Genomic DNA, 25815 nt, shown 5'->3' with positions numbered 1-25815 from the left:
AAAGAATAGACTGTACCACTTCCCCCACAAGAAACTTATATTAGATTTGGAGAATAGATTGTCTTTTTCCTTCCTCCTCACCTCCTACTGTAGAAACTCTTTGGTTCTCATTTTTGGTTAATGGCAACATCGGGACAATGAATGGAGAAGATAAATTGTGGACTGGTCAGAGTAGTAATCAATCTACAGGTCGTTTTTTGTTGTTGTTGTTGTTGGGTTTTTTTAAAGAGTATCTACTATGGGCAAGGTACTGTCTAAGCATAAATGGGGAATACAAAGAAACATAAGATGGGATCTTTGCTCTCCAGGAACTTTATCTTCAGTTTATCTCCTATTACCTAGTTGGTGATATGAGACAAAAAAGAATAATACATGAAATACAGTTCAATAATATAATATGAAAAGTAAATGATAATACCAAATGACTGGTGTGGACTATAATTTACTCTCAGAATTTAAAAGTATTAAAAGATCAAGGTAAAGAGCACTGATTTTAGAGTTAAGAGGACCAAGGTACAAATCTCACTCCTCTCACATATTAACTCTGTGCAAATCACTTACTCAGTCCCTTGTCTTAAGTTTCCTCATCTGTAGAATGTAGAAGTTGTATTAGTTCAAGGATTTTTAGTCTTTTCTTATGTCATTGAGCCCCTTTGGCAGTCTATTAAAACTTTTGGACCCCTTCTCAGAAAAATGTCTTAAATGTATAAAATAAAATAGGATTACAAAGAAAATCAGTTATATTGAAATGCAGTTTCTAAAATATTGTTTAAACTCACAACAAATTCAAAGATCGTAGGTTAAGAATACCTGTATTACATCATCTCTAAAGTCTCTGCCATCCCCAAGTGATCTCCATAGGCTAGAACACCAAAGCAAAATGCCATACAGCCATTTCTAAGTATATGCCAGCAATGGTTATTGGGTTACCTTAGCCTTAGGATTAGGGGTCCTGTTAGAAATGATTTCTATTAAACAGAAAATTGCTTAAATTTTTATTTTATTCTACTAGTATATCTGTTGAAAACTCCATTCTCCCCACCAATTCTCCATCTTAGTAACTAGGGAGAAATAAAGTCAGGATCCAGCAATCACTTCAAAATTTCTTCAGCTACTCTTGCTCAGAATTCAAGATCTCTCTCCTTTCTCCAGCTCTAATTTCTGTACCTCATCCTATCAACACGAGTTCACAAACACATACACAATATAGACGGGTACCTCATCCTTGGTATGGTGCTCCCTTTTAACATACAATTGTAACCATCTCTGACTCTGTCCCCCTTTCTTTCCTCTTTACTGGAAAACAGGAACATCATTACACAAATATGAAATTTTCTAATGGAGATGGGTAGAGAAAGCAAATGAAACATAAAGACTTCTACTTAATAGTTACATGGTGGACCCCAGTGTTAACCAAACCAGAGAGGACTATTTTAAAAAATAGGAAACTTGTTTCTTTGGCAGACAGCTTCCAAATTCCCTTTCTTCTCACTCTGCCACTGGATCAACCCCATCAATATGACTTATGTAAATAAATGCTGTGGAGCACCAGCAAGATTTCATATTCTGTTCCCTGTTTAATAAAGAAATGCCCTACCTCCATCGTCAATTAATTAAGGAGGCAATCAGGGCATAGTTAGAGTATGATATGAGAAGCTCAAAATGCAATAAAATCAGAGCACTGCTAGGTTTTTTTAAATGAATAATAAATTAGGGTCACTGTGCTATTGTAATCACATTTTAAATTAGTTCTCTTGAGAACAACTTTAATAACCTCCATGTGTAGGATAAGGAGAGAGAAGAAAAAGGAAATTTAATTACCAAAGAAAGGCTCCAACTCAGAATTTGGGTGACATTAACCTCATGATACTTTTTTTCTCAGAGTGTGGTTTTTAAATACAGTTTGATAGTTTCTCTGCAATACTAAACTAGTATAGACATATTTTTTCATTTTTTTGTCTTAAATTTTTTCTTTTATTTTTTCTTAAGTTTTATCTTAAAGTCACCTGCATTTTTAAAGAACTAAGCTAGATTATAACAAATTCAGATAAAGAAGTGAGTCTTTTTGTTTCACACTGTTGATTTATAGCAAAATAATAATCATGATAGTGGTAATAATAAAGAGAAAGATTAAGAAATACTATGTTTGGGGGTGCCATAGAAGAGAGAAAGATGCTAAGGGAATGATGGCATGTGGTGTAAGTTGAGAATGTGCAAACCTGTCCTTCTGTCAGTTATGACCCATGTAATCAATATACAATTGTCCCACTGCCACTAAAAAGTGCTTCCATTCAGAGTTTGCTAGTTATAAATTTTAGTCTTAAAAACAGTAATCTGTGAATTAGCTGGGAAACAATGTGTAGCTCTAGCAAAAAGCACTTTTTTCTCTGAAGGACTATTTCTGCTCATGACCTCTGTGTTTCTCCTCAAGCAGATGTTCTCTTTCTTACATAAATGTCTTTTTTCTGCCCCTTTTGGGAAATAACAAGGCTACATGAGATGGAGGTAGTACTTTATAGTAGGAGGTGTCATCCTCAGCTCCTCACTAACTCTCCAACCCCATACCCAATCTGTTGTCGAGGCTTGTTGCTTTCACCTTTGCAACATCTCTCTAATATTCCACCTTCTCTCATCTAATGCTCATCACCACTGGTGGCTCTCATTACCTGGACTACTGCAATAGTCTGGTGGCTCTGCCTGCCTTTCTAATCCATCCTCCATTCAGCCACCAAAATGGTTTTAAGCACAAGTCTGACCATGTTACCTCCCTACTCAAGAAACCCCAGTGGCTCCCAATTACCTGGATCAAATACAAATCCCTCATTTGGCGTTCAAAAGCTAACCTCCGCCTACCTTTCCAATCTTCTTATACCTTATTCTCCACCATATAGTCCTCAATCCAGTGATACTGATCTCCTTGTCATTCCGTATACAAGATTAAAATAAAAACATAGGATAGAGTAACTGGTGCTTTAGGATAGAGTCAGACTCAAGCTACCAGCAAAACTTCCAAGTGCAGCCACAACTAGATTAAAATGTAATTGCCAAATCTGGCCTCAGACACTTCCTAGCTGTGTGACCCTGGGCAAGTCACTTAACCCCCATTGCCTAGCCCCTACCACTCTTCTATCTAGGAACTAATACACAGAATTGATTCTAAGATGAAAGCCAAAGTGATTTTTTTTTATGAAATTAAGAAATTTTATTAAAAGACCTCTTGACTTTGGGAATTTTCTCTGGCAATTTCTATGCCTGGAATATTTTTCCTCTTCATCTTCACCTACTGGTTTTTCTGACTTCCTTCAAGTTCCAACCAAAATTCTACAGGAAACCTTTACCAACCTTAATTCTTTTTTTTTTTTTAGATCTTTACCCTCCATCTTAGAATCAATAAATATGTGTCTGTTACAAGGCAGAAGAGTGATAAGGTCTAGGTGGGAGGTAAGTGGCTTGCCCAAGATCACATAGCTAGGAAGTGTCTGAGACCAGATTGGAACCCAAGACCTCCCATCTCCAGGTGTGGCTCTCTATCCAACAATCCACATAGCTGCCCACCCTTAATTCTTAATTCTACTGTCTTCCTACAGTTGATTACTTTCTATTTATCCTATACATATATATATATATATATATACTCTCATCTCCTCTATTATTTTTCTGAGCTCCTTGAAGGAAGGGACTATTTTATTTCCCTGGTACTTAGCACATAGTAGGCATTTAATAAGTATTACTTGACTGACTGACAATCAGAGTACAGATGGCCTTAAGTGCCAGGCTATGGAATTTGTATTTTATTCTAGTAGCAGGAAAGAGATGCTGAAGGTCTGTGAACGGAAGCCCTTAGTCTTGAGGATATTAATTTGGCATCCATGTGCAAAAAAGCCTAAAGAGAGGGGCAACTACATATCACAGTAGATAGAGAACCAAGACTGGAGCTGAGAGGTCCTGGGTTCAAATGTGAACTCAGATACTTCCTACCTATGTAACCCTGGGCATGCCACTTAACCTCATTTGCCTAGCCCTTGTCGCTCTTCTGTCTTAGAACTGATAGTAAGATGGAAGCAAGTTTTTTTTTAATTAAATTAAATTTTTAAAAAGCCAGGAGAGAGTTGAGCATGGAACCCAAATGGAAAGTATTACAATAGCATAGGAAAGAAAAGACGAGAATTTCAAAAGGATGGAGTAACACAAGTGAGGATGTGCTACATATATATATATATATAATGAGGATCCTCATTTTAAGGATTAGAATTGTGGAGGTAAAAACAGGAGCTAAGGATTCAGAAATAGAAAATGCTATTTTTTATAGCTGCTGAGTCCACAGCCTAGAACAGTGATGGCGAACCTTTTAGAGATGGAGTGCTGGGCTCTGCCCCAATCCCAACTCCTGGACCATGTGTCATGCCCCTCCCTCACCTCCCACCTTACCCACACAGGTGAGGGAGGAAGTGCTCCCATTGGGTTGCTGGGTGGAGTGGGAGGTAGGGGTGGGGGAAGGGAAGTGAGGAATGTCCTCAGTGTATAAATGGAGATTTTGAACCCTAGACTTCAATCCCCAGAAGTCCTTGGTATTTCCAAGAATTCCCTATAATCTCTCATGAGTCCCCACATTGGCGAGATCACATTATTGGTATTTAACTGGGAGTAATGCCTCCCACACGCTCTTTCTTTGCAAATGATGCAGCAAGTATAGTGGTAAGCTAAGTGTGGGGATTTTAAATGGGCTAATCAGCCATGGGCACATGGGTTTTATTTTTTATCCTCTTTATTCCTTGATTTCTAATGATCCTTAATAAACCTCATAAAATATAATATTTTTATTATTAGAGATGTAATTTAATTTTTATATCAGTGAGTATAGAGAGGGGGAGGGGAGTGGCCCAAGTGCTCTGCTCCCTTCCAGCTCTGCTGCCTGTGAGCCACCCACCTTACCCCTGCATTCTCCCATTGGCTGCTGAGCAGAGGGGAGGAGGGATGTGAGCAACTCCACCCAAGACCATCTGTCTTTCTAGTAACCAACTCTGAATGGGGGAAGGTGGCTGTGTACCTCCAGAGAGTGCTGTGTGCCATTTTTGGCACCCATGCTATAGGTTGCTCATTAGTGGCTTAGGATCTGTTTCCCTTCCTGATTCAATCTACAGGCACAGCTAAAAACACAGATTTGAATATGAGTGAATAAGCTAAATATTACTTTTTGGGGTCATTTTTGTGTTTTTAGGTGAGGAATGTAATTATGTTTTAATGGGACTAGTTGTCTAGAGTAGCTCATAAATTGTCTCTGAAGACACTTCTAGAAGGACTATGGAAGAGGCCACTGTGATGGACAAACCCTTTGATAGCTAGGAGAGTATGTTTAATTTTAAAATTAATCTTGTTAAGATGACAAATGATGGAAATATTCAATGAAAGAATATTGCAGAAATATAAGCACATTAGTACATTATTAAGAGAGCTGTCAATCTGTCCCACCGTTTTGGAAAGCAATTTTGAATTATATAAATAAAGTGTCTGGGCAGCAGGGTGGTACAGTGGATAGAGTGACAGATCTGGAGTTAGGAAGACTAGAGTTCAAATTTATTCCCAGAAACTTGCTAGTTTTATGACCGTGGGCAAGACACAACGATTTTTGCCTCAGTTTTGTAATGGAGGAGGTTTGTGAGTGGTAAAAGGAAAACAGGATCCAGGAGAGACAGCTGATGTTTTAAGGTTGACTCAGAGAGAGAAGGGGTTTGAAGAATCTCCCTTCAGTCTTCCCTACTCAAGTATGGCTGCTCTCATGTCCTCCTCCACTACTAGAACCTAAAATATTTCTTCTTAGGAAGATTTCTCTTTCCCCCTTACGCTGTTTTACTCATACTTGATTCAAATTTAGGAAAGGATAACCACTTTAATATAAATTAATTGAATTAGGGTAATACAAAGAAAATGGCTGTCAAGGAAAAGAATAGGAAAGGAAAAAGGGGAAGGGTGTCCCTTCTCTAACTACACCTTTCCCTCCCTCCTAGAGTTTTAGGGAACTCAGGCCTTGGCAGCCTGAGCCCCCTGAGAGATAGTCAGGTTGACTGACCCTGGGTTTGCCCCCCTGGCCACAGTTCAGACCCAAGGCACCAGGAGCTGTGAGGTAAAGTTTTGACAAGGCTCAAAACAAGGCTGTCTTCTTCAGATGTTCCTTCAGTTTGGGAATTGGGGGTGAGAATGTCCAGTCACCAGAAGGAAACAGGTGGATATATCCCAGGAGAAAGGCTTGGCCAGACCTCTCCACCAAGGCTTCTCAAGGTTGAGAGGACTATCCAACTGAAATCCCAGCCAGAATCTTCTGTCTCCTCAACATTCCAGACCTCCTGGGACACCCCCCCCCCCACCTCGAGGTGAGCAGATCCACAAACTCTTCAGCTGGTACCTTTTCTTATGTGTCTCTGTCACAGTTTCCTCATCTATAAAATGAACTGGAAAAGAAAATAACCAACCACTCCAATATCTTTGCCAAGAAAACCCCAAATTGGGTTATGATGAGTCAGATATGACAATAGTGCTGAACACACTAACAAAGTGACTAAAATATCTCTTTGACCCAGAGATTCCAGCATGAGATTTGTACCCCCAAGCTGATAAAAAGAAAAATATGCAACATTAAAACATTGTTAAAACATACCATGTTTTATGCAATGTTAAAATATACAATGTAAAAGGAAAGAAAAAACAGTAAAATTAGAAGAGCAACTAGAAAGAAGAGATATAAGAACACAGCCCAACACATAAGTAATGTACATTGTAAATATTTTAAGACTTTTTTAATGCACTGATTAGTTATATAGATTTTGGGGGTCCTTTTTCTTTTTTAAAATCTTTTAAAATACTATTTATTATACAGTTTGCCTCTTTGGAAAGAGAAGGAGGAATGATACTGGGGGAAAATATGGGTTATGTAAAAAACAAAAGACACCAATAAACATTTTTTTAAACCAATCTTGTTAGTTTCAGTCACATCTCTTAAATGCAAATGAGCATTAGCCATATGAGCTATATAATTTAAAGATATGTTTTGGGAGCTGTTCCTTTATAATAGCTAGGTATGGCTAGAGAATCCCAGGTGTCTCTATGAGTAAACAACCACCAACATAGTATGGTCTTTTTTTAAAATTTTATTTAATTAGTCAATTTAGAACATTATTCCTTGGTTGCAAGAATCATATTCTTTCCCTCCCCTGCCCCCACCCCTTCCCGTAGCTGATGCACAATTCCACTGGGTTTTACATGTGTCCTTGATCAGAACCTATTTCCATTTTGTTGATGTTTGCACTAGGATGATCATTACATCCTGATCATATTCCCCTCAACCCATGTAATTAAGCAGTTGTTTTTCTTCTGTGTTTCTACTCCCACAGTTTTTCCTCTGAATGTGGATAGTGTTCTTTCTCATAGATCCCTCCGGGTTGTTCAGGATCACTGCATTGCCACTAATGGAGAAGTCCATTACGTTCGATTATACCACAGTGTATTAGTCTCTGTGTACAATGTTCTCCTGGTTCTGCTCCTCTCACTCTGCATCACTTCCTGGAGGTTGTTCCAGTTCCCATGGAATTCCTCCATTTTATTATTCCTTTGAGTACAATAGTATTCCATCACCAACAGATACCACAATTTGTTCAGCCATTCCCCAATTGAAGGGCATCCCCTCATTTTCCAATTTTTTGCCACCACAAAAATTGCTCAATTATGAATATTCTTGTACAAGTCTTTTTCCTTATTATCTCTTTGGGGTACAAACCCAGCAGTGCTATGGCTGGATGCTATGGGCAGACAGTCTTTTATCACCCTTTGGGCATAGTTCCAAATTGCCCTCCAGAATGGTTGGATCAATTCGTAACTCCACCAGCAATGCATTAATGTCCCTACTTTGCCACATCCCCTCCAGCATTCATTACTTCCCTTTGCTGTCATGTTAGTCAAACTGCTAGGAGTGAGGTGATACCTCAGAGTTGTTTTGATTTGCATCTCTCTGATTATAAGAGATGTAGAACACTTTCTCATGTGCTTATTAATAGTTTTGATTTCTTTATCTGAAAATTGCCTATTCATGTCCCTTGCCCATTTATCAAATGGAGAATTATTTGATTTTTTTGTACAATTGATTTAGCTCTTTATAAATTTGAGTAATTAGGCCTTTTTCAGAGGTTTTTGTTATAAAGATTTTTTCCCCAATTTGTTGTTTCCCTTCTGATTTTGGTTGCATTAGTTTTTTTTGTACAAAACCTTTTTAATTTGATGTAATCAAAATTACTGATTTCCTCACTCCTTCCTCCCTCCCTTGTGTGGGGTAAGGGATGGGTGTGGCACTCAGTTGGGGTGGGGAGGGGCAGGCACAGCACTCATTCTGGAGGTGGGGTGGGGGCAAGGCCCAGCACTCCATCTCTAAAAGGTTTACCATCACTGGCAGGAACAAGGAAGTGCATGTGATTAAAATGTGTTCTCACTTGTGGCTCCCAGTAGCTGCTAGCATGCAGCAGCGGCCACACCCCGGGCAATGGCTTCCACAGGCCAGCTAAACCTTGTGAGGGTAGCCATTGGGTCATCGACCCCTGGTGAACCAGGGCTTTGCTCACCCAGCATGTGAAGACTGCCAGACGGAAGAAACCAATAAGAAGGTTCAACGGCTGAAATGGCGACGCAGCAAAGCACTGTGGAGTGTTTAGGGTGTGTTGGAGCACAAAAGACAACACGGCCATCCAATGCAGCTGAGGAAGTCTCCAGGTGTAACGACTTTTCGTGCCACTGGACCCAGGCTTCCAACGCCTAGAGAGTGGGACTGTCTCTGTGCATCGACTTTTCCACTTAAATCTCCTTCACACACAAATGTCTTTGTGCACACTCATCTATACACCATAGATGAAAGCACACAAAGACAATCATCATCCTCGGTTACCAAGAGACTACTACTATAGGAATGATTTTCTTCAGTCAGCTTTTGAGCCTCCATTTTCATTTGACCCATTTCTTCTTGCATTGCTTTCTCTTCTCCACTTTTCCTTTGCTTCTCTTAATTGATTTTTGGAATTCTCTTTGAGCTCTTCCAGAATCTGTGTCCAATTCACATTTTTCTTTTGTACTTTGTGTGTATTAGCTTTACTTTCCCTGTTACCTTCTGTGTCTGTGCCTTGCTCTTTGTCTCCATAAAAATTCTCTATAATTAGGTGCTTTTTTGGTTGTCTGCTCATTTTCCAACCTTTTTATAGGTAGGCTCTGTTCTCTGAGAGGTTAGGGTACCCTCTTAAGCTTCAATCATTCCTTGAAGCTACCCTTAGCTTTATTTCTGGGTTTCTCAGAAGGTGTTACTATAATCAAATAGGCAAAGGAGATTTAAAAGTCAGCTCCTTGAGGGCAAGGACATGTTTTTGCCTTTCTTTGAGTCTCCATTGCATAGCTTAGTACCTGGCACAGTCAGAGAACAAACATTTATGAAGTGCCTACTATGTTTCAGGCACTGGACTCAGTGCTGAAGATTCAAAGACAGACAAAAGACACTCTGTTCTCAAGAAGCTCACAGTCCAATAGAAGAGACAATAGGTAAGCAGTAATGCACAAATAAAGTATATAGGACGCACTGAAGATAATCAGCTGAGGGAAGTCTCTAGCATTAAAGGGGAACCAGACAGGGCTTCCTGTAGAGGGCAAGATTTTAGCTGAGACTTTCAGACTGCCAGGGAAGCTATTGGTCAGAGATGGGAAGGGAAAAGCTAGGCATAGGGTACAGGTCATGAAAATGCCTAGAAAAGGGTGCTGGAGTGCTATGTATGAAGAATAGCACAGCCCCTGCCCCTGGATGCCCTGGGAGCAGGAAGGCAGTGAAGGGACAGCAAGAGAGAGTCAAAAGAGATCCCTCTGTGGTAAGCAGCCCCCAGAGTCCAGAGCAGCTCTGGGGAGTTTGGTTATCTGTGTGTCTGGATTGGTGTTCCACCAAAGGACAGTTCGGGGCATAGTTATTATCTCCCTGACAGTCCCATGGCGCAGGCAACCTTAAAAGGAGTGGATCAAGGACTTTGTTAGGGAATCAGCTCTTGTTGTTGACCTTGAAGCCTAGATTCATTCCCAGTCAAATCTTTTGATGCTATCTGTTACTAAAATTTCAAGCAGCTCCTGGCATCATTCAGTATATACAGCAAAAGGGCACAATCTGTGTGCACAAACACCCTGGAAAAGCCACCCAGGAATACTTGCTGTTGAGTCTGACTCTTCATAACCCCATTTGGGATTTTCTTGGTGGCATTACTGGTTGGCCATTTCCTCCTTCAGCTTGTTCTACAGTTGAGGAAACTAAGGCATGCAGGGTTAAGTGACTTGCCCGGGATCACACAGCTGGGAAGTGTCTGAGGCCAAAGCTGAATTTAGAAAAACGCATCTTCCTGACTGTAGGTTTAGCACTTGAGTCACTGCAACTATGTCCTCATCAATGCAGTACTCCATGGTAAAGAGAGCTAATCTGGCTTTGTTTATGTGCCCCCCCTTTAAACATAATCAGGTCTGCAATCCAATATAATACATTACTATATTGTGAAGGAGAAAAGGGAAAATGGAGAGAGAAAAAAAATGAAAATCTCTAAAAGACGATCTCTTAACCAGGAGTCCATGAACTCTTTTTTAAAAGTCCTTTGATAACTGTGTTTTAATATAATTGCTTTCTTTTGTAATTCTTTATATTTTATTTTATTCATGTAAGAAAGGGTCTATGGGATTTGCTAGACAGCCAAAGGTAACCATGATGAACTCCCCTCCAAAAAAAGAAGTTAAGTTCTATTCTAAATAAATCCTGTGATGGCTGGATTCACAGCTATTTAATTTAAATACGGTCTGACTTTGTCTTTGTATAGACCCATCTTGGACTACTTTGGAACTATGACACTTGGGACTAAATTCTCAAATCGTTATGCTTCTTTTCAGCATCCTCATGAAAATGACCAAAACAGGTCAATTGGAATGTGTAGCTTTCTCTTACAATTTAATTTTGTGAATTTTTTCCCAATGAAAAAGCCATATATACATGAAAATTGGATGGGCAAGGGCACAAAATTTAATTTACAAATTGGCATTTAAATGTTTGTTTCACCTACAAAAAATTGTTGAATTATCCTCAAATCCCTTGATAAATGTGGTTTTCTTTCACGCTGTCTTTCAGTAATATGTCTGTGGACCTAAATCTCATGAGGGAGGGAAAAAATATGTTGACTATTCCTGTATGATAGAGTCTGCATTTGGAGATTTGATTAAACTGAACTACATGTAAGATTGCTTGTAAATAAATAATTAGATAATAATTAAACAATAAGTGATTGTAAAGCACTTAGAAAGTAAAAGTGTTTATAAATACTAACAAGTAATAATAACAATAATTTCTTCATGACTACACAGCTGCTGATGTTGATAAGTACAATTTATTCCAGCTAAGGGCAATTTTAATTTATGCAAAAAATGTTGCTGTCATAACTGTTTTGCTCAAGTAGAATAGAATGAAATGTTGTACTTAAGCTTTTTTATTATCTTATTTAAGCTAGCTTTAATTCATTTAGGTTAAAACATTTCTTTTCTAGCACCCTCTCAGACACAGGAATGTATTTATATTCATTTTTATATTATTAATAAATTTGATTAATGCAGTGGAACACAGACATAAAACTAAGTGGGCAAATGTAAACTGGAGAATGACTAACTCCATATAGGAAAAAAAAAAAGTCTGGAGGGGCAACTAGTTGGCTTAGTAGAAAGAAAGATGGAGTTGGGAGGACCTGAGTTTAAATTTGGCCTCAGACACTTCCTAGCTATGTGACCCTGGGCAAGTCACTTAAGCCCAATTGCCTAACCCTTAAGGCTCCTCTGCCTTAGAATTGATACTTGATTCTAAGACAAAATATGGGGGCAGCTGGGTAGCTCAGTGGATTGACAGCCAGGGCTAAAGATGGGAGGTCCTAGGTTCAAATCTGGCCTCAGACACTTCCCAGCTGTGTGACCCTGGGCAAGTCACTTGACCCCCATTGCCTAGCCCTTACCACTCTTCTGCCTTGGAGCCAATATAAAGTATTGACTCCAAGACTAAAAGTAAGGGTTTAAAAAAAAAAAAGATAAGGATTTGAAAAAAATGGGTTTCTTAATGATCATGCCTCATTTTCTCTTACTTTATTTACCCTCTGATGAAGAGGCGATCATATTTCTGGTAAAGCCAACTTTTCTACATATATTTCTCATCCTATCTTTTTTGGTTTTCTCAAACAGATTGATCCCATAGTCATATATTCATCATCCATTGGTACCTTCCCTTCAATTAAAAAAAAGTAAAAATTTTTAAATTAACAAAAATCCTCCATTTCTCTTTCCTATCTCAGCTCCCCATTGAAAAAGAAAAACAAAACCCTCATAACAATTATACTTAGCCAACTAAAACAAATTCCTACATTGTCCTTACTATAAATTATGTCTCCATATGTACCCTAAATCCCTCACCTCTGTGTCACTAAATGCGTAGCATCCCCTAGAATCAAATTGGGCCATTATATTAATCAGAGTTCTTAAGTCTTTCAGTTATTTGCTTTTATGAAATTTTTGTTGTTGTTTAAATTGTTCTGGTTCTGCTTACTTCACTGATCATATCTGAATCAGATCATAAAAATCCTGGGTTTCTCTAAAACTATTTCCTTCATCATCTCATATCAAAATAGCATTCCAGCACATTCACATGCCTTAATTTGTTCTGCCATTCTTCAACTCCCTTAAGGTTTACGTATTTGCCACTATAAAGGGTTACTATAAATATATAATTTTTTGTATTTGTGGATACTTTTTTTCTTCCTTTGATCTCTTCAGGACACAAACCTAGAAGTCACAGCTCTTCTAGGACCAAAGGGGACACACAGTCTGATTACCTTTGGGGCATTGTTCCAAATTGCTTTCCCAAATGGCTAGACCAGTCCACAGTTCCAGCAACAACATGTTAACATACCTGTTTTCCCAATACTCCTCCAGCATTTGTTATTTTCCTTTTTGTCAGCTTCACTTATCTGACAAATGTGCAGTAAAACCCTTCAATTTTCATTTCTCTAATTATTGGTCATTTGGGACATAAGTATGGCCCTTCATAGGTTGGATTTCCTATTCATATCCTTTTGTCATTTATTGATTAGGTTCTTATAAAGTTGATTAGTTCTTATCATTTATTGATTAGTTCTTATAAACTTGAATCAGTTCCTTATATATCTTTGAAATAAATCCTTTATCAAAGAAACTTGCTATAAAGATTTTTCCCAATTCCCTGTTTCTCCTCTATTTTTAGCTGCATTGGTCTGGTTGGTGAAAAAAAAATTAGTTTCATGTAATTAAATGCCCATTTTATTATTTTACGTCCATTTAATTTTTATGATCTTTTTTCTTTATTTGGTGGTAATTTTTTTCCCTGTTCCCAGATCTAAAAGATCATTTCTTCCTCATTCCTCTTATTTTGATGTCACCATTTATGTCTAAGTCAATAACCATTTAGAGCCTATCTTGCTACATGGTGTAAAATGTTGGTCTTTATTTACCTATTAGGAACATCATTTTGGCAGCTGGGGGGGAGGCATCCTTTGAAGTAGGAGGATACTTGAAGAGAACAGTATGAAGACCATTTTAATAATTAAGGAGAGATACCATAAGGACTTGAACTAACGTGATGGCTATATATGACAGGAGAGAAGAGGACATATATGATAGATGTTGTGAAGCTAAAAATAACAAAATTTGACAACAGATTAGAAATATGAGATGAGTAAGAAAAAAAAGTCAATCATTATGCTGAGGTTTTGAGACTGAGGGGTTGGTAGAAAGCACTAGAAAAAGTTCAGAAGAGGGGAGCGCTTGGGGGAATGTCATTATTTTGTTATGTTTTGGACATGTTGAGTTTGATATTTGGTATGAGATGTTCAAAAGCCAGTTGGTGATAATGAACATTTTGAAAATTTTAAAATGAAGGCCAAATTTTAAATGAGGCTTGAGGGAAGCCAGGTGGCTGAGACAGGAGAGAATTTCATATTAAACTAGAAAGTTGGTATAACCTGAGTGTTCCAAGTCCTTAGGGTGACCAGCAGGACCATTTTTTAACCCTTTCCTTTTCCTGCTAAGACTCAAATAAAATTATTACTAAGGCCCAGTAATCTTTCTCTGGCATCCGCGATCCATTTGGGCACTTGCTTCTTTGGTTGTATCCAGAATTCATCCAGGACTGTAGCCCGAAATTCATCTTCTCTTATTCCCAACTCCTTTATGCTAGTGGTTGTCTTAAATTAAACCTCACTCTTTCCCCTGTATGAGTTAAACTGTGTTTCTTGATTAATGCTGATGGCTTTTTTTTTTGGAGGGGAAAGTTATTTAATTACTTAATATAGAATATTTTTCCATGGTTACAAGATTCATGTTCCTTCCTTCCCCTCTCCCCAACCCCCTCCTGTAACTGATGCACAATTCCACTGGGTTTTACATGTGTCAATGATCAAGACATATTTCCATATTATTGATCATTGTACTAGGGTGGTCATTTAGAGTCTCCATCCCCAGTCATATCCCCATCAACCCATGTGATCAAGCAGCTGTTTTTCTTCCCTGTTTCTGCTCCTACAGTTCTTCCTCTGGATGTGGATAGCATTCGTTCTCATAAGTCCCTCCAAATTGTTCTGGATCACTGCATTGCTATTACTAGAGAAGCCCATTACATTCAATTGTACCACAGTGTATCAGTCTCTGTGTACAATGTTCTCCTGGTTCTGATACTTTCACTGGAGGTTGTTCCAGTCCCCATGGAATTCCTCCACTTTATTATTCCTTTTAGCACAATAGTATTCCATCACCAACATATACCACAATTTGTTCAGCCATTCCCAAATTGAAGGGTATCCCTCATTTTCCATTTTTTTGCCACCACAAAGAGCACAGCTATGAATGTTCTTGTACAGGTCTTTTTCCTTATTATCTTTTTGGGGTATAAACCCAGCAGTGCTATGGCTGGATCAAAGGGTAGGCATTCATTTAAAGCCTTTTGTACATAGTTCCAACATTTGCTGATGGCTTTTAACATTATTGACTTCAGCTTTGGTACTCAACACCTCTTTAAAATCTTCAGTTACTTTTCCCTTCTGGTTAGAGGGCTGGAGGGTGTAGTAAAAAACTCTTCCTAAAGCCTCCCTTTATAGAGGTCTCAATAAAGTTCCAGCCAACTCATCATTTCCCACAAGTGGTTCTGTTTGTTTTCTATTCAATGAATATCATGCCCCCAAGTCAAGAATCCTCTAATAGCCCCATCACATGCTTTTCAACTTTCTTTTGTATGTTGTCTCCCCAGATTAGATTGTAAATTTATTGAGGCAGAAACTTTTTCTGTGTTCCCTGAGCTTAGCACAGTGCCTAGAACATAGTAGACAGACACTTAATGTGTATTGACTGTGTAATGACTATTGACTTTCTAAATCCCAAGAGAAATTCATGAGACATTTGGGAACATTCAGGAGGAAATAATATCACTTTGAATCATTAATATTTTTCTGGTAACTAGTGTAGTCTGTGCACCTTGTAGGAGCTTGATAAAGTCCTTCCGAGTCCCTATTGGTTTCCTTTAATTGTTAATCCTCTGACAAGTTTAACTCCCCAGGTCCTGAGTATTCTCCTAGCCTTTAATATCTGCTTAGGGATGATTGTTTGGTTCATTATTAGAGACTCAGACTTAGATCCCTGGTAGGACACTCTAGGCAAAGACCCACCATGGAACCAAATGGCCCAGAAATGGTAGTAGATGGAAGCAGTGAGGAATTTGTGGACAAAACCAGTATCTACAGGAGCATAATAAGCTAGTAGGAGTATAGTTACAATGCCAAGCAACAGAGGAATTTCTGGAAGTCTTATGAACCCTGTAGAGGAGCTATTGAATCACATCAAGTTTCTGGACCAAGCAAGAACCAAAGCTAAAGGAAAACAAGGGGAAAAGTCAAGATACAAAGAAGCAGACATGCACACAGATCTTATGTTTCACTGATCCTGTGAGTTAGGTGGACTGTTGTATTAGGGAATTTATTTAAGGGTTATGGTGATTGAGAGTTCAAATCTACCAACCTCTTCCCTTTCCTACCCCCCTCCCTTTCCTCTTCCCTTCCCCCTTCCCCATCAGTTGGTTTCTTCACTTGGTGACACTGAAATCAGCTCTGAGTGAGCATTCTGATAAATCTAATAGATAACTCTCTCTTTAGCTAGATGAAGCAATGGGGTTTTATTTAGGAAAAGGGGAAGGATAGAGTAGTTGATGGGAAAGAGGGTTTAGGGTTTCCTAAAATACTCCTAAATTTGAAGAATAGTGGAATAGAGTCTTGAATTGAGCAATATGGCTAACAGGCTGAGGATTTTTAGTCACTTTTGTCTTGTAGGGAGAAATCAGTAAGAGTAGGATGATCTTTTCAGTCCTTACTCCTTCCTGTCTCAAGAGCAAGAGACCCCTCCTCACCATTTGGCTGTTCCTTTCTTCGACCATCTTTCCCTGGTCATCATTCTATTCCAGAATGCTTTTCTTGATAGTCAGCTCTGCAGATCTTACTCCTTCAGCTCTGTTGCAGGTTTTTTCCAATTCTCTCATCCACAAATCCCCATTTTGTTTTTGGACAGGATGCAACCTGCATCCTGTATTAACGTTACTTACCTCATAAGTCTATCTTGAAAAATTTCTAACTCTCTAATTCTTAACCCTATTCTATGTTAAATATTACTTTACCCTCCTAGTCTGTCTTAACTATTCTACCTAACTAACTCTATGCTAAATATGGGTATAGGAAAATGGCTTAGGTAATAGGAATTTTACATGAATATAGTTTTTTGAACATAATAGTAAACAATGTAACAATTCAAACAATATTTTTGCCAGTGTAACTATCTTATCTCTTAATGTCTATAACTTGTAGTAAGTAAAAGTTTCTATGACTAACAATTGTTACTAAAATTATTATATAACCTAACTTCTATGATTAATGCTATATTTCTGTCCCTACATTCCCTAGGAATTTGAACAAATTTTCTAAACTTTCCCTATTGTTAGTAATTAGAATATTAATAATTACTCTAATATTTTATTAGAGTATTAATTAATTACTTTAATTAATTTTTTAATTTTACTTTAATTTATTTAATTTAATTAATTTAACTTTAATTAATTAATAAATTACTCTAATATAGTCTGTTAGTACATTAGTATTTACATATGTACATAGGTTTTATCTATACATATTTACATATGTACAAATATATTACAATGTTTTGATTTCTGTGCAAAGTCATGCAGATGAGAAATTTCTTTCTCATTTTTCCACAGAAATTTATAAACATATCAGTATGAATTTTGTTTGTTGCAATTATGCATGTGTTGTATACTTACCCATTCCATGAGATTTTTCTTCCGCATTGTGTTTATGTGTAGTTGCATATGCATGTATGTATTTGTGAAATTAACATGCATGTCACATTCTCCAGGCCACCAGTTCAAAATTTCAAAGGCCTTCCATGTCTTTTGATGTTGATTGTAGAAACATATGTGTCTTGATTTTTTCATCTGTGCTGGATACACTTGTTGACTGTCATCTGCTCTTGATTTAAGCCCTGTATTCTTTGACATCCAGGAACATGCATGTGTATAAGACTTTACATGTGCATGTATGTAAGATTTAATTTTGTTTCATTGTGCCTGGAAGTAAGGTATGAATTCTTCATGTGTGCTTGTCAGTCTTTATGAGTTGGTTCTTCATGCATGGAAGTAAATTTTTCATATGGTCATTTTCATGTATGGGTGTATGTAGTATGTTGTATTGTATGAGTTCTTAAATGTATGTTATAATTGTAAATTTGATGTTATCTTATCTCAGTTGATGTTTGATTTTCACAAGGGGTTTTTATTTGTATCGTTTGCTTCCCTTTGATGTTCATGTTAAGATTTGTTGACTTTTGAGGTTTCTTGGAATAGAATTCTGCTATTGGCTTATGAGTGAATGATAGAATATAGTTCATAGAGTTATGTCTTCTTAGTCAAATACTTTGTTACTTTTCTTTGTTGTTACAATTGTTGGCAGAGACTTTCGTAGAGATTTTTCATTTGAGCTAATTATAACATGAATGTTTTTCTATCTGTCTGTTTTACCGTCTATCTTTCTGTCTAGAGCTGTTTCATTTGCTTTTGCAGTGCTTGTGTCTGTTTTAATTTGTACCCTCATGTGTTTTCCTTTATATTAATATGTGCAATGCTATCTTGTCTTTTCTTTATGTTCTCTTGCACAACTTTCCACTCATAGGGACTGTTGTTCACTGTTGCTAGGGCTATTTGTTTCAGATGTCATTTATTTATCTTTATTGCTGATAATATCATGAGTGTGATACAATTTTACATGTGAAGTGTGAAACCAAGGATCTTTCTGATCAACTTTTACTGATGTCGGTGTCACCATTACAATGATTAGAGGTCCTATCCATCTTGGTTCTGTAGGAGATTATCTATTAAAATTCTTGACATATACTTCGTCTCCTGGTTTTATCTCATGCAATAAAAAATCGAATGGTATTTTTTGTACAAGTAATCCTAGTTTCCTTAGTTTTTCCAGCCTACTTTGTATTTGTTTCAAATATTCATGCAGTATACATTCCCCTTTTAACATGGATAGATATGATGCCTTTACTGTTCTACCATGCCAAAGTGGTTGACCATACAGCATTTCAAATGATGATATATGCAAATCAGTTCTAGGTCTAGTTCTTATGTTAAACAAAGCACACTGTGCAATTACCAGAGAAGAGAATCAGTTCTCTTGATACAAAATTCTCCTGAGGATGGCTCAGCCCTAGGGTAAACACTGTGATTTTGGAGGTCTGAATAAGTCATTGAGGGATATGAGGCTCACCAGAGAAGGAAGAAGAATATGTTGGGAGTTTATGGGTTTGGGTGTCTTCTCATTTTTTTTTTTGCTAAAGTTAAATAAACCCTGTCCTATAGTATATATTATTCTAGCCCTTATGCTTGCCTAGGAAGTAAAGGCCCTTTCCCTTTCTCTTTTTTTGGTAGAGAGCTACAAAAACATTTCTTCAAGACCTCGGTATTGATGTTGACAAACTATTATCATCTCAGTTCAATTACATCCTATTTTCCTCTTTCCTGTCAAAGCTAAATTTCTTGGAAAAGTAGTTTATATCTGATTTCTTCACTATGCTCTCTGGCATTTAAGGAAAAAAAGTTATGGGAGCTTTTGGGTATCTCTTTAATTTTTCAACTGTAAAAATTGAGCCCCTAGTAGATTAAGTGCTTTCCCCAGTGTCATTCAGGTAACAAAAAGTGTCAGAATTCACGCTCAGGCTCCCTAACCTCAAATCCAGTTATTTCCATTATACTACCCTGTCTTCTTGAGTACTTGCAATTTGTTTTCTACCCCCCATACTTCACTGATACTGATGACTTCCTAATCACTTAATGCAGTCCTTATTCCATTTCTCATCCCCTTGGGAATCTCTGAAGCCTCTGATAGTGCTGACTTTTCCCTCTTCTTTCATATCTCTTTTTCTCTTGGCTTCACTGCTTCACATCAGGTCAAAGACTGTGAAGGGAGAAAAGGGAGGCCAGTGTGGGGCTCATGGACTAGAAGAACAGAGAGGGGTAGAAGTACTAGAAGTTGAGATGGAGAGTAGGTTGAGGAGAAATGAGGTAGGGGGGAGATGGAAGGAAAGATCTCTTCTAGATGTTGAGGATATAATGATAGATTGTTACAGAGGGTCTCGGTTTATAACCCAGATCAGCTGTTTATCACTTATGTGAGCATGGGGAAAGCATTTAATCTCTCTGAACCTCAGTTTCTTAATCTATAAAATGGAAGAGTTGGATTAGATGATGACTCAGATACATTCCATCTCTCAACCCCATGATTCTGTGATTATTCTTTCTTGCTTTCTCTCTTGTAAATCTCCCTCCCTCCCACAGTACTAGCTCTACAGAGATGTCTCTCAAGTCTACCTTTCTCCCAAGACCTGACCTTTCTTCTCAGTTCCAGATCGGTATGTCAGCAATTTGTAGAACATCCAGCACCTCAAATCACAAGTCAAAAATTTATTATCAATTTGTCTTTAAGCCTGATTTTCTTTTTTCTTTCATTATTTCTGAGAGTGACTCCACCATTCCCCAGTCTCCCAAGTTAGAAATCTTAGTAATATTGCTGATTCTTCCTTCTCCCTCATTCTTCATGTCCAATTAACTTTCAAATCCTGTTGATTTCCCCTCTGTGATAGCTCTGAAATCCATTCCCATCTCCATCCCCTCACCTCCTGAACTGCCAACCTGGGGAACCTCTACCCTGGAACACAGGAGAGGCTCCTCTCTTCACTGATGACTCCTTCTGTCATGGCTATTTTTGGAAGTTCCTCAGCCATACTTCACTTCACTCCCCCCTCTCTTCTCTCTGGATTCCATTCTTCTGATTACTTGCTGCATTATCCCTATTCAGATACCCTTTGTCTTCCCTTCTCACTCTTTCCAGCACTTCCACATAAGTGAACCCCCCCATTAGAATGCAAGGATTGTCAAATGCTTTTATGTCTATTCTCAGAACGTAGCACAATGCTTGGCCCTTAATCAATGCTCTCTTAGTAAAGTAAGCACTTCATAAATAATTTCATGAATGTTTTCTCTATATTTATATATGTATGTATATGTAAGTAGACATGTGTGTATCTGCATATATTCACCCATGTGTGTATGTGGGTATATATATAAATATGTATGTAAGTATATATGTGTACATATCTCTATATAGTAATACACATGTGTGTATGTGGGTATATATGAATGTGTGCAAAATCTGTGTGTATTTAACTACATATCTATTCACACATATGTGCATGTGAGTATATATGAATATGTATGTACATGTGTGTGCATATCTCTATATAGTAATACACATGTGTTTATGTGAGTATATAGGAATATGTATGTAAGTATATATGTGTGTGCATATCTCTATATAGTAATACACATGTGTGTATGTGATTATATATGAATGTGTGCAAAATCTGTGTGTATTTAACTACATATCTATTCACACATGTGTGCATGTGAGTATATATGAATATGTATGTACATGTGTGTGCATATCTCTATATAGTAATACACATGTGTTTATGTGAGTATATAGGAATATGTATGTAAGTATATATGTGTGTGCATATCTCTATATAGTAATACACATGTGTGTATGTGATTATATATGAATGTGTGCAAAATCTGTGTGTATTTAACTACACATCTATTCACACATATGTGCATGTGAGTATATATGAATATGTATGTACATGTGTGTGCATATCTCTATATAGTAATACACATGTGTTTATGTGAGTATATAGGAATATGTATGTAAGTATATATGTGTGTGCATATCTCTATATAGTAATACACATGTGTGTATGTGATTATATATGAATGTGTGCAAAATCTGTGTGTATTTAACTACATATCTATTCACACATGTGTGCATGTGAGTATATATGAATATGTATGTATGTATATGTGTGTGCATATCTCTATATAGTAATACACATGTGTGTATGTGATTATATATGAATGTGTGCAAAATCTGTGTGTATTTAACTACATATCTATTCACACATGTGTATGCAAGTATAGAGGAATATGGATGTAAGTATATGTGTGTGCATGAGTGCATGCATATAGCAACACATATGTGTGTGTTATTTATATTTATATACATATACACATATGTGAGTATGTCTATATGGGTGCTGCCAAGCAGGCGACTTCCTGGCCTCATGTTCTGCCACCCCCTCGGTGGCATCTAAGCAATGCGGGCCCCCTCTGGGACAGCACAGGGCCCTCCTACTTTGTGCCCATCGGATGTCCTCCTGTGTGTGCCAGCTGCCTGCCTCGCTGTTAGGGCTCCCCAGGACTCAGCCAGGCTGGGTACACAGAAGGGGGTTACTGGGTGCTGAGTGAGGAGCTCAGCCCCACAGCCACCCTCCCCCAGGGCGCCCGGCTCTCCCGGCATGGAGGGCTGCCCCGGGCGCCTCAGGAAACGGCTCCTCCTTATCTGTGCAGTGCAGCCTGGCTCGGACTGCCCTTTGCCACCGAATGACAAAGAAGAGATAGAGAAGCCCAAGTTCTGCTGCCCTGTGCACGGCCGCCTTGCCAATAGAGCCCATGCCTCCAATGGAGTGGTACTATGATGACAGTAGCCAACCAGAGAGCATCATGCAAATGAGACTACTGTATCCCATACCAGCTGCTCAGTGCCGGCTCGTTGTTATAGTGATCCAGTGAGGCCTGGTCGCCTGGCGTCTCCTGGAAAGAAGGGGAAGGGAACAAAACAAGAAACCACAAAACAAGCAAAGCCTCTGGTCCCTCCAGGGAAGGAAGCAAGAAGAAGGGGGTGGGGAGTATGTGACAAAGAAAACACTTTCGCCCGAGAGGAAGACAACAGAAGGGCTAGAGCCGCCGGGAGCATTCGCTGGCCATGCCAGTGCTCACCACTGATGCTGAGTCAGAAACAGGTATCCCAAAATCCCTTTCTAATGAGCTTCCCTCAGACACCATGGAGGAAATAGAGCACACATGTCCTCAGCCTCGACTGGTAAGTAAAGACAAAGGATGCATATGCATAGCCTTTGGATAGGTGGGTCCACATAGATCCAGAGGGATGCATTTTCTCTCTCCATATAGATTTCTCTTCACAAAGGAATTTTCTTTGTGGTGTCTGAGCTTGTAAGGAAAGCAATGCTTAGAGGATTTTCACAAATGAAAATCCAGCTACAATCTAATGCTCTCTGATGCATCCCTACGGAAAAGGGTTTTAGCTTAGGAGGAACTATTGTATTGGCTGTGTAAGAAAGAGGCTGCTTTGAATAGACGGTGTTTCCGTGTTGGGAAGGAAGGGATGGGGTTATCCTTATATGGGGGATTCACTGCTGAAAAGAAAAGGAAACCATGCAGTTCTGAAATGGAATTTCCTTTATTTGTCTCTGGGAAATCCCCTCATGAAATTCTGAATTGGAGCAAAGATATCCACCCTCCCTGATGGTGTGCCTCCTGCCAATTTGGGGAACAAAAAAATATGACATGGAGGCAAAACTTCTACATTCATCTCAAAAAAGGAAACGGCCTCTCCAAGCTGCATGCTAAATGGCATGACCATTACACCTGGATCTTCCATGAGTTGTAAGATATTTCCAGAGTACACTGGTAGGGGTTCACTTCAGGTAGGTGGAACTGGGGGAACATACGTTTGGAGAAGAGCTGTATTCCTATGACAAGGAATGCATGGGAACAGAATGTTCTAAGGTAGCAGCCCCACAGAGTGGAAGGGGGTCTCCTTTTACCTATGTTCTCCTGAATTTGGCCAACTGCTCTACTGTTGTTCAGGATCCCTACCTTGGATTTGTAGGCTTATTGTGCATGGCCCCCAGAGTGAGGCCTTGCTAACTGGAAAATATCAAAAGATGTGGATCGCTTTCTGTTGTCTGAAGTCTTGTAAAACTTTGGGAGGTCTTGTGTTTCTTCTCTTCCTATGAAACAAGGGAGGAGATGTGATACCATCACCATTCTACCTTAGAAGTGTAGTGCAAACACAATTATATACTTTAGAATTGGAATTTTGATTGTAGACCACCTTGATTCCAATCCCTCATTTTATAGATGAGAAAACCAAGGTCCAGAAAGTAAGGTATGTCTAATCTATATTAGGTGCTTAAGTGGAAATATTTTCTAGACTTTCCTGCAGTAACATGTACTATAACACCTCCAAAATTAATCAATATTCTTGGCTTAAAAGTCTAGCCTCAAAGAGAATGGGAACTTTCTCATAAAAATTTAAGGATGGGCTTAAAATAACTTTGAATAAGACAGGGAACAATGGGAAAATGACCTAGAGAGCTATGTTACTTTCCTCTTTTGGAAGAAACTCCATGAGATTGCTATATATTTTCTGAGGGTATCTTATTATGAGTTGCCAACAAGGGAATCACCATCACTTCACCAAAACACTGATGTGTACTAAAGGATATGGCTAGTGATGCTATATGGTCCCCATGCCTGTGTAGACTTCAGAAATGAAAGAAGATTGCTAAGGCATGAGATCATAACACTTTTTCAAAAGTTTAGAACAAGAAAATAGAAACAAATTGATATTAAAAGTCATTTATCTAATTTACCAGATTCTTTACAAAAATCAACACTGATGTTTAAATAACCTTCCAAAATTAAAGGAAAGAGATGAAGAGGTAATCACAGTAATACTCCTAATACTCCTTTTATTTCCTTTTTTTTTTAAACCCTTACCTTCCATCTTCCATAAAAGTGGTAAGGGCTAGGCAATAGGGATTAAGTGACTTGCCCAGGGTCACACAGCTAGGAGGTCTCTGAGGCTAGTTTTGAACCCAGAACCTCCAGTCTCTAGACCTGATTCTCAATCCACTGAGCCTCCCTTTCATCAACTTTTAAAAGAATTCCCTATAAAAAGGAGAGAGAGTAGAAGAAAATCACCTTTCAATTCAGAGACAGCCTATTTACATTGTTCATTACTTTTATGTTTTGTTTGTTTTTTTCCTTCCTTTGCTTACATTTAAGCTATTTTACTACTCTCTAGTGTTTCTACCTGAGGAAAAGGAAAGTGAGATACAACTTATTTTATTCCTTGTTAGTAGATCTAATTTAAGACAAAGGAAAAACAAACCAGAGTTTGACTCTTTTGGTTAAATGGATTAGTTCCAATAACCTATCTTTAGATTTTAATTTTCTAATATTATCAGGGGTAATTAAAAATTGGTATTAATTAAATAGGGGCTACAGTCCACTGGAAAATCACTTTCAGTTTTGGTGTATGAGAAAGAAATGAGCCTGGATTACATTTCCAAATTTTGCAACCTAGGGAAATTATTTTCTCCCTCTGGACCATAGTTTCCACATCTATAAAATGAGGAAGCTAGAAGAGATTTTCTTTGGAATCCTATCTCTTATAAGAGCATTTGCTTACCAAATGTAGATTTATAGTCTAAATGGGCATACTTGGTCCTGGTCTTTATATTTACATTTCAGGGCCCAATCAGGATCATAGAATATAGATAACCTAGAGATAACTTAGAGACCAATGAGTTTAATTCCTATATTTTATATATTGCAGTATTAAAGGGATGCCATGGTGATCAGGGTTTGCCTGACTTGTTTTCCAGATGGGTTTCTTTCTCTGGACTGGAAAATTGTATCAAAGTATCAGTAATTCTCTCTCTTTCTCTTGTCTTAGAATCAATACTGTGTATTAGTTCCAAGACGGAAAAAATTGTAAGGGCTAGGCAATGAGGGCTAAGTGACTTATTTGCACAGGGTCCCACAACTAGGAAGTGTCTGAGGCTAAATTTGAACCTAGGACCTCCTGTCTCTAGTCTCTTGGCCTGGCTCTCAATCCACTGAGTCACCTAACTGCCAGCTTTAATTCTCTTTTGCTAACTCTGAGCCCCCAGTCAAAGACAAGACTTCTGGTAAATTACCTCAGTGTTTTATACATCTCTGTCTTTTCTCTGGAGATACTTTCCCTCAGTTACTTCCTCCCAAATATATTTCCCTAAGTATATCCTCCTTAGCAAATGCCAGATTTTAATGCTACTTTTTTTTTTTTTGGTAAAATTTGAAAACAAATAAAGATAGATAAACTCCTTCCCCCTCCCCTATTGCCCAGACCCAGAGGAAAAGGCTTCAACCTCTCATGAAGATTTCCCCCAAGGTGGAAAAAAAGAGTC

General features: G+C 38.2%; 1 protein-coding gene across 4 annotated transcripts in view; it reads left to right on the top strand.

The window, feature by feature from the left end:
- The window catches only part of PCYT1B (phosphate cytidylyltransferase 1B, choline), a 130941-nt gene that overhangs the window by 5580 nt on the left and 99546 nt on the right, over positions 1 to 25815 (top strand). Inside the window, exon 1 of one of the 4 annotated variants that reach the window (XM_001362246.5) lies at positions 21924 to 22658. The exons of 1 other annotated variant lie outside the window; for it this stretch is intronic. In XM_001362246.5, the coding sequence (XP_001362283.1) occupies positions 22542 to 22658 (117 nt within the window). In that variant the 5' untranslated portion in view covers positions 21924 to 22541. Of the gene's footprint in view, positions 1 to 21923; positions 22659 to 25815 lie in introns of those variants that run through there. 2 more of the 4 variants (XM_007493405.3, XM_007493404.3) reach the window with 2 other exon arrangements.

This window comes from Monodelphis domestica, chromosome 4, assembly GCF_027887165.1.
Source record: "Monodelphis domestica isolate mMonDom1 chromosome 4, mMonDom1.pri, whole genome shotgun sequence".
Taxonomy (NCBI): Eukaryota; Metazoa; Chordata; class Mammalia; order Didelphimorphia; family Didelphidae; genus Monodelphis; species Monodelphis domestica.
The sequence above is the reverse complement of the archived record's forward strand: the minus strand, read 5'-3'. Positions and strand labels throughout refer to the sequence as shown.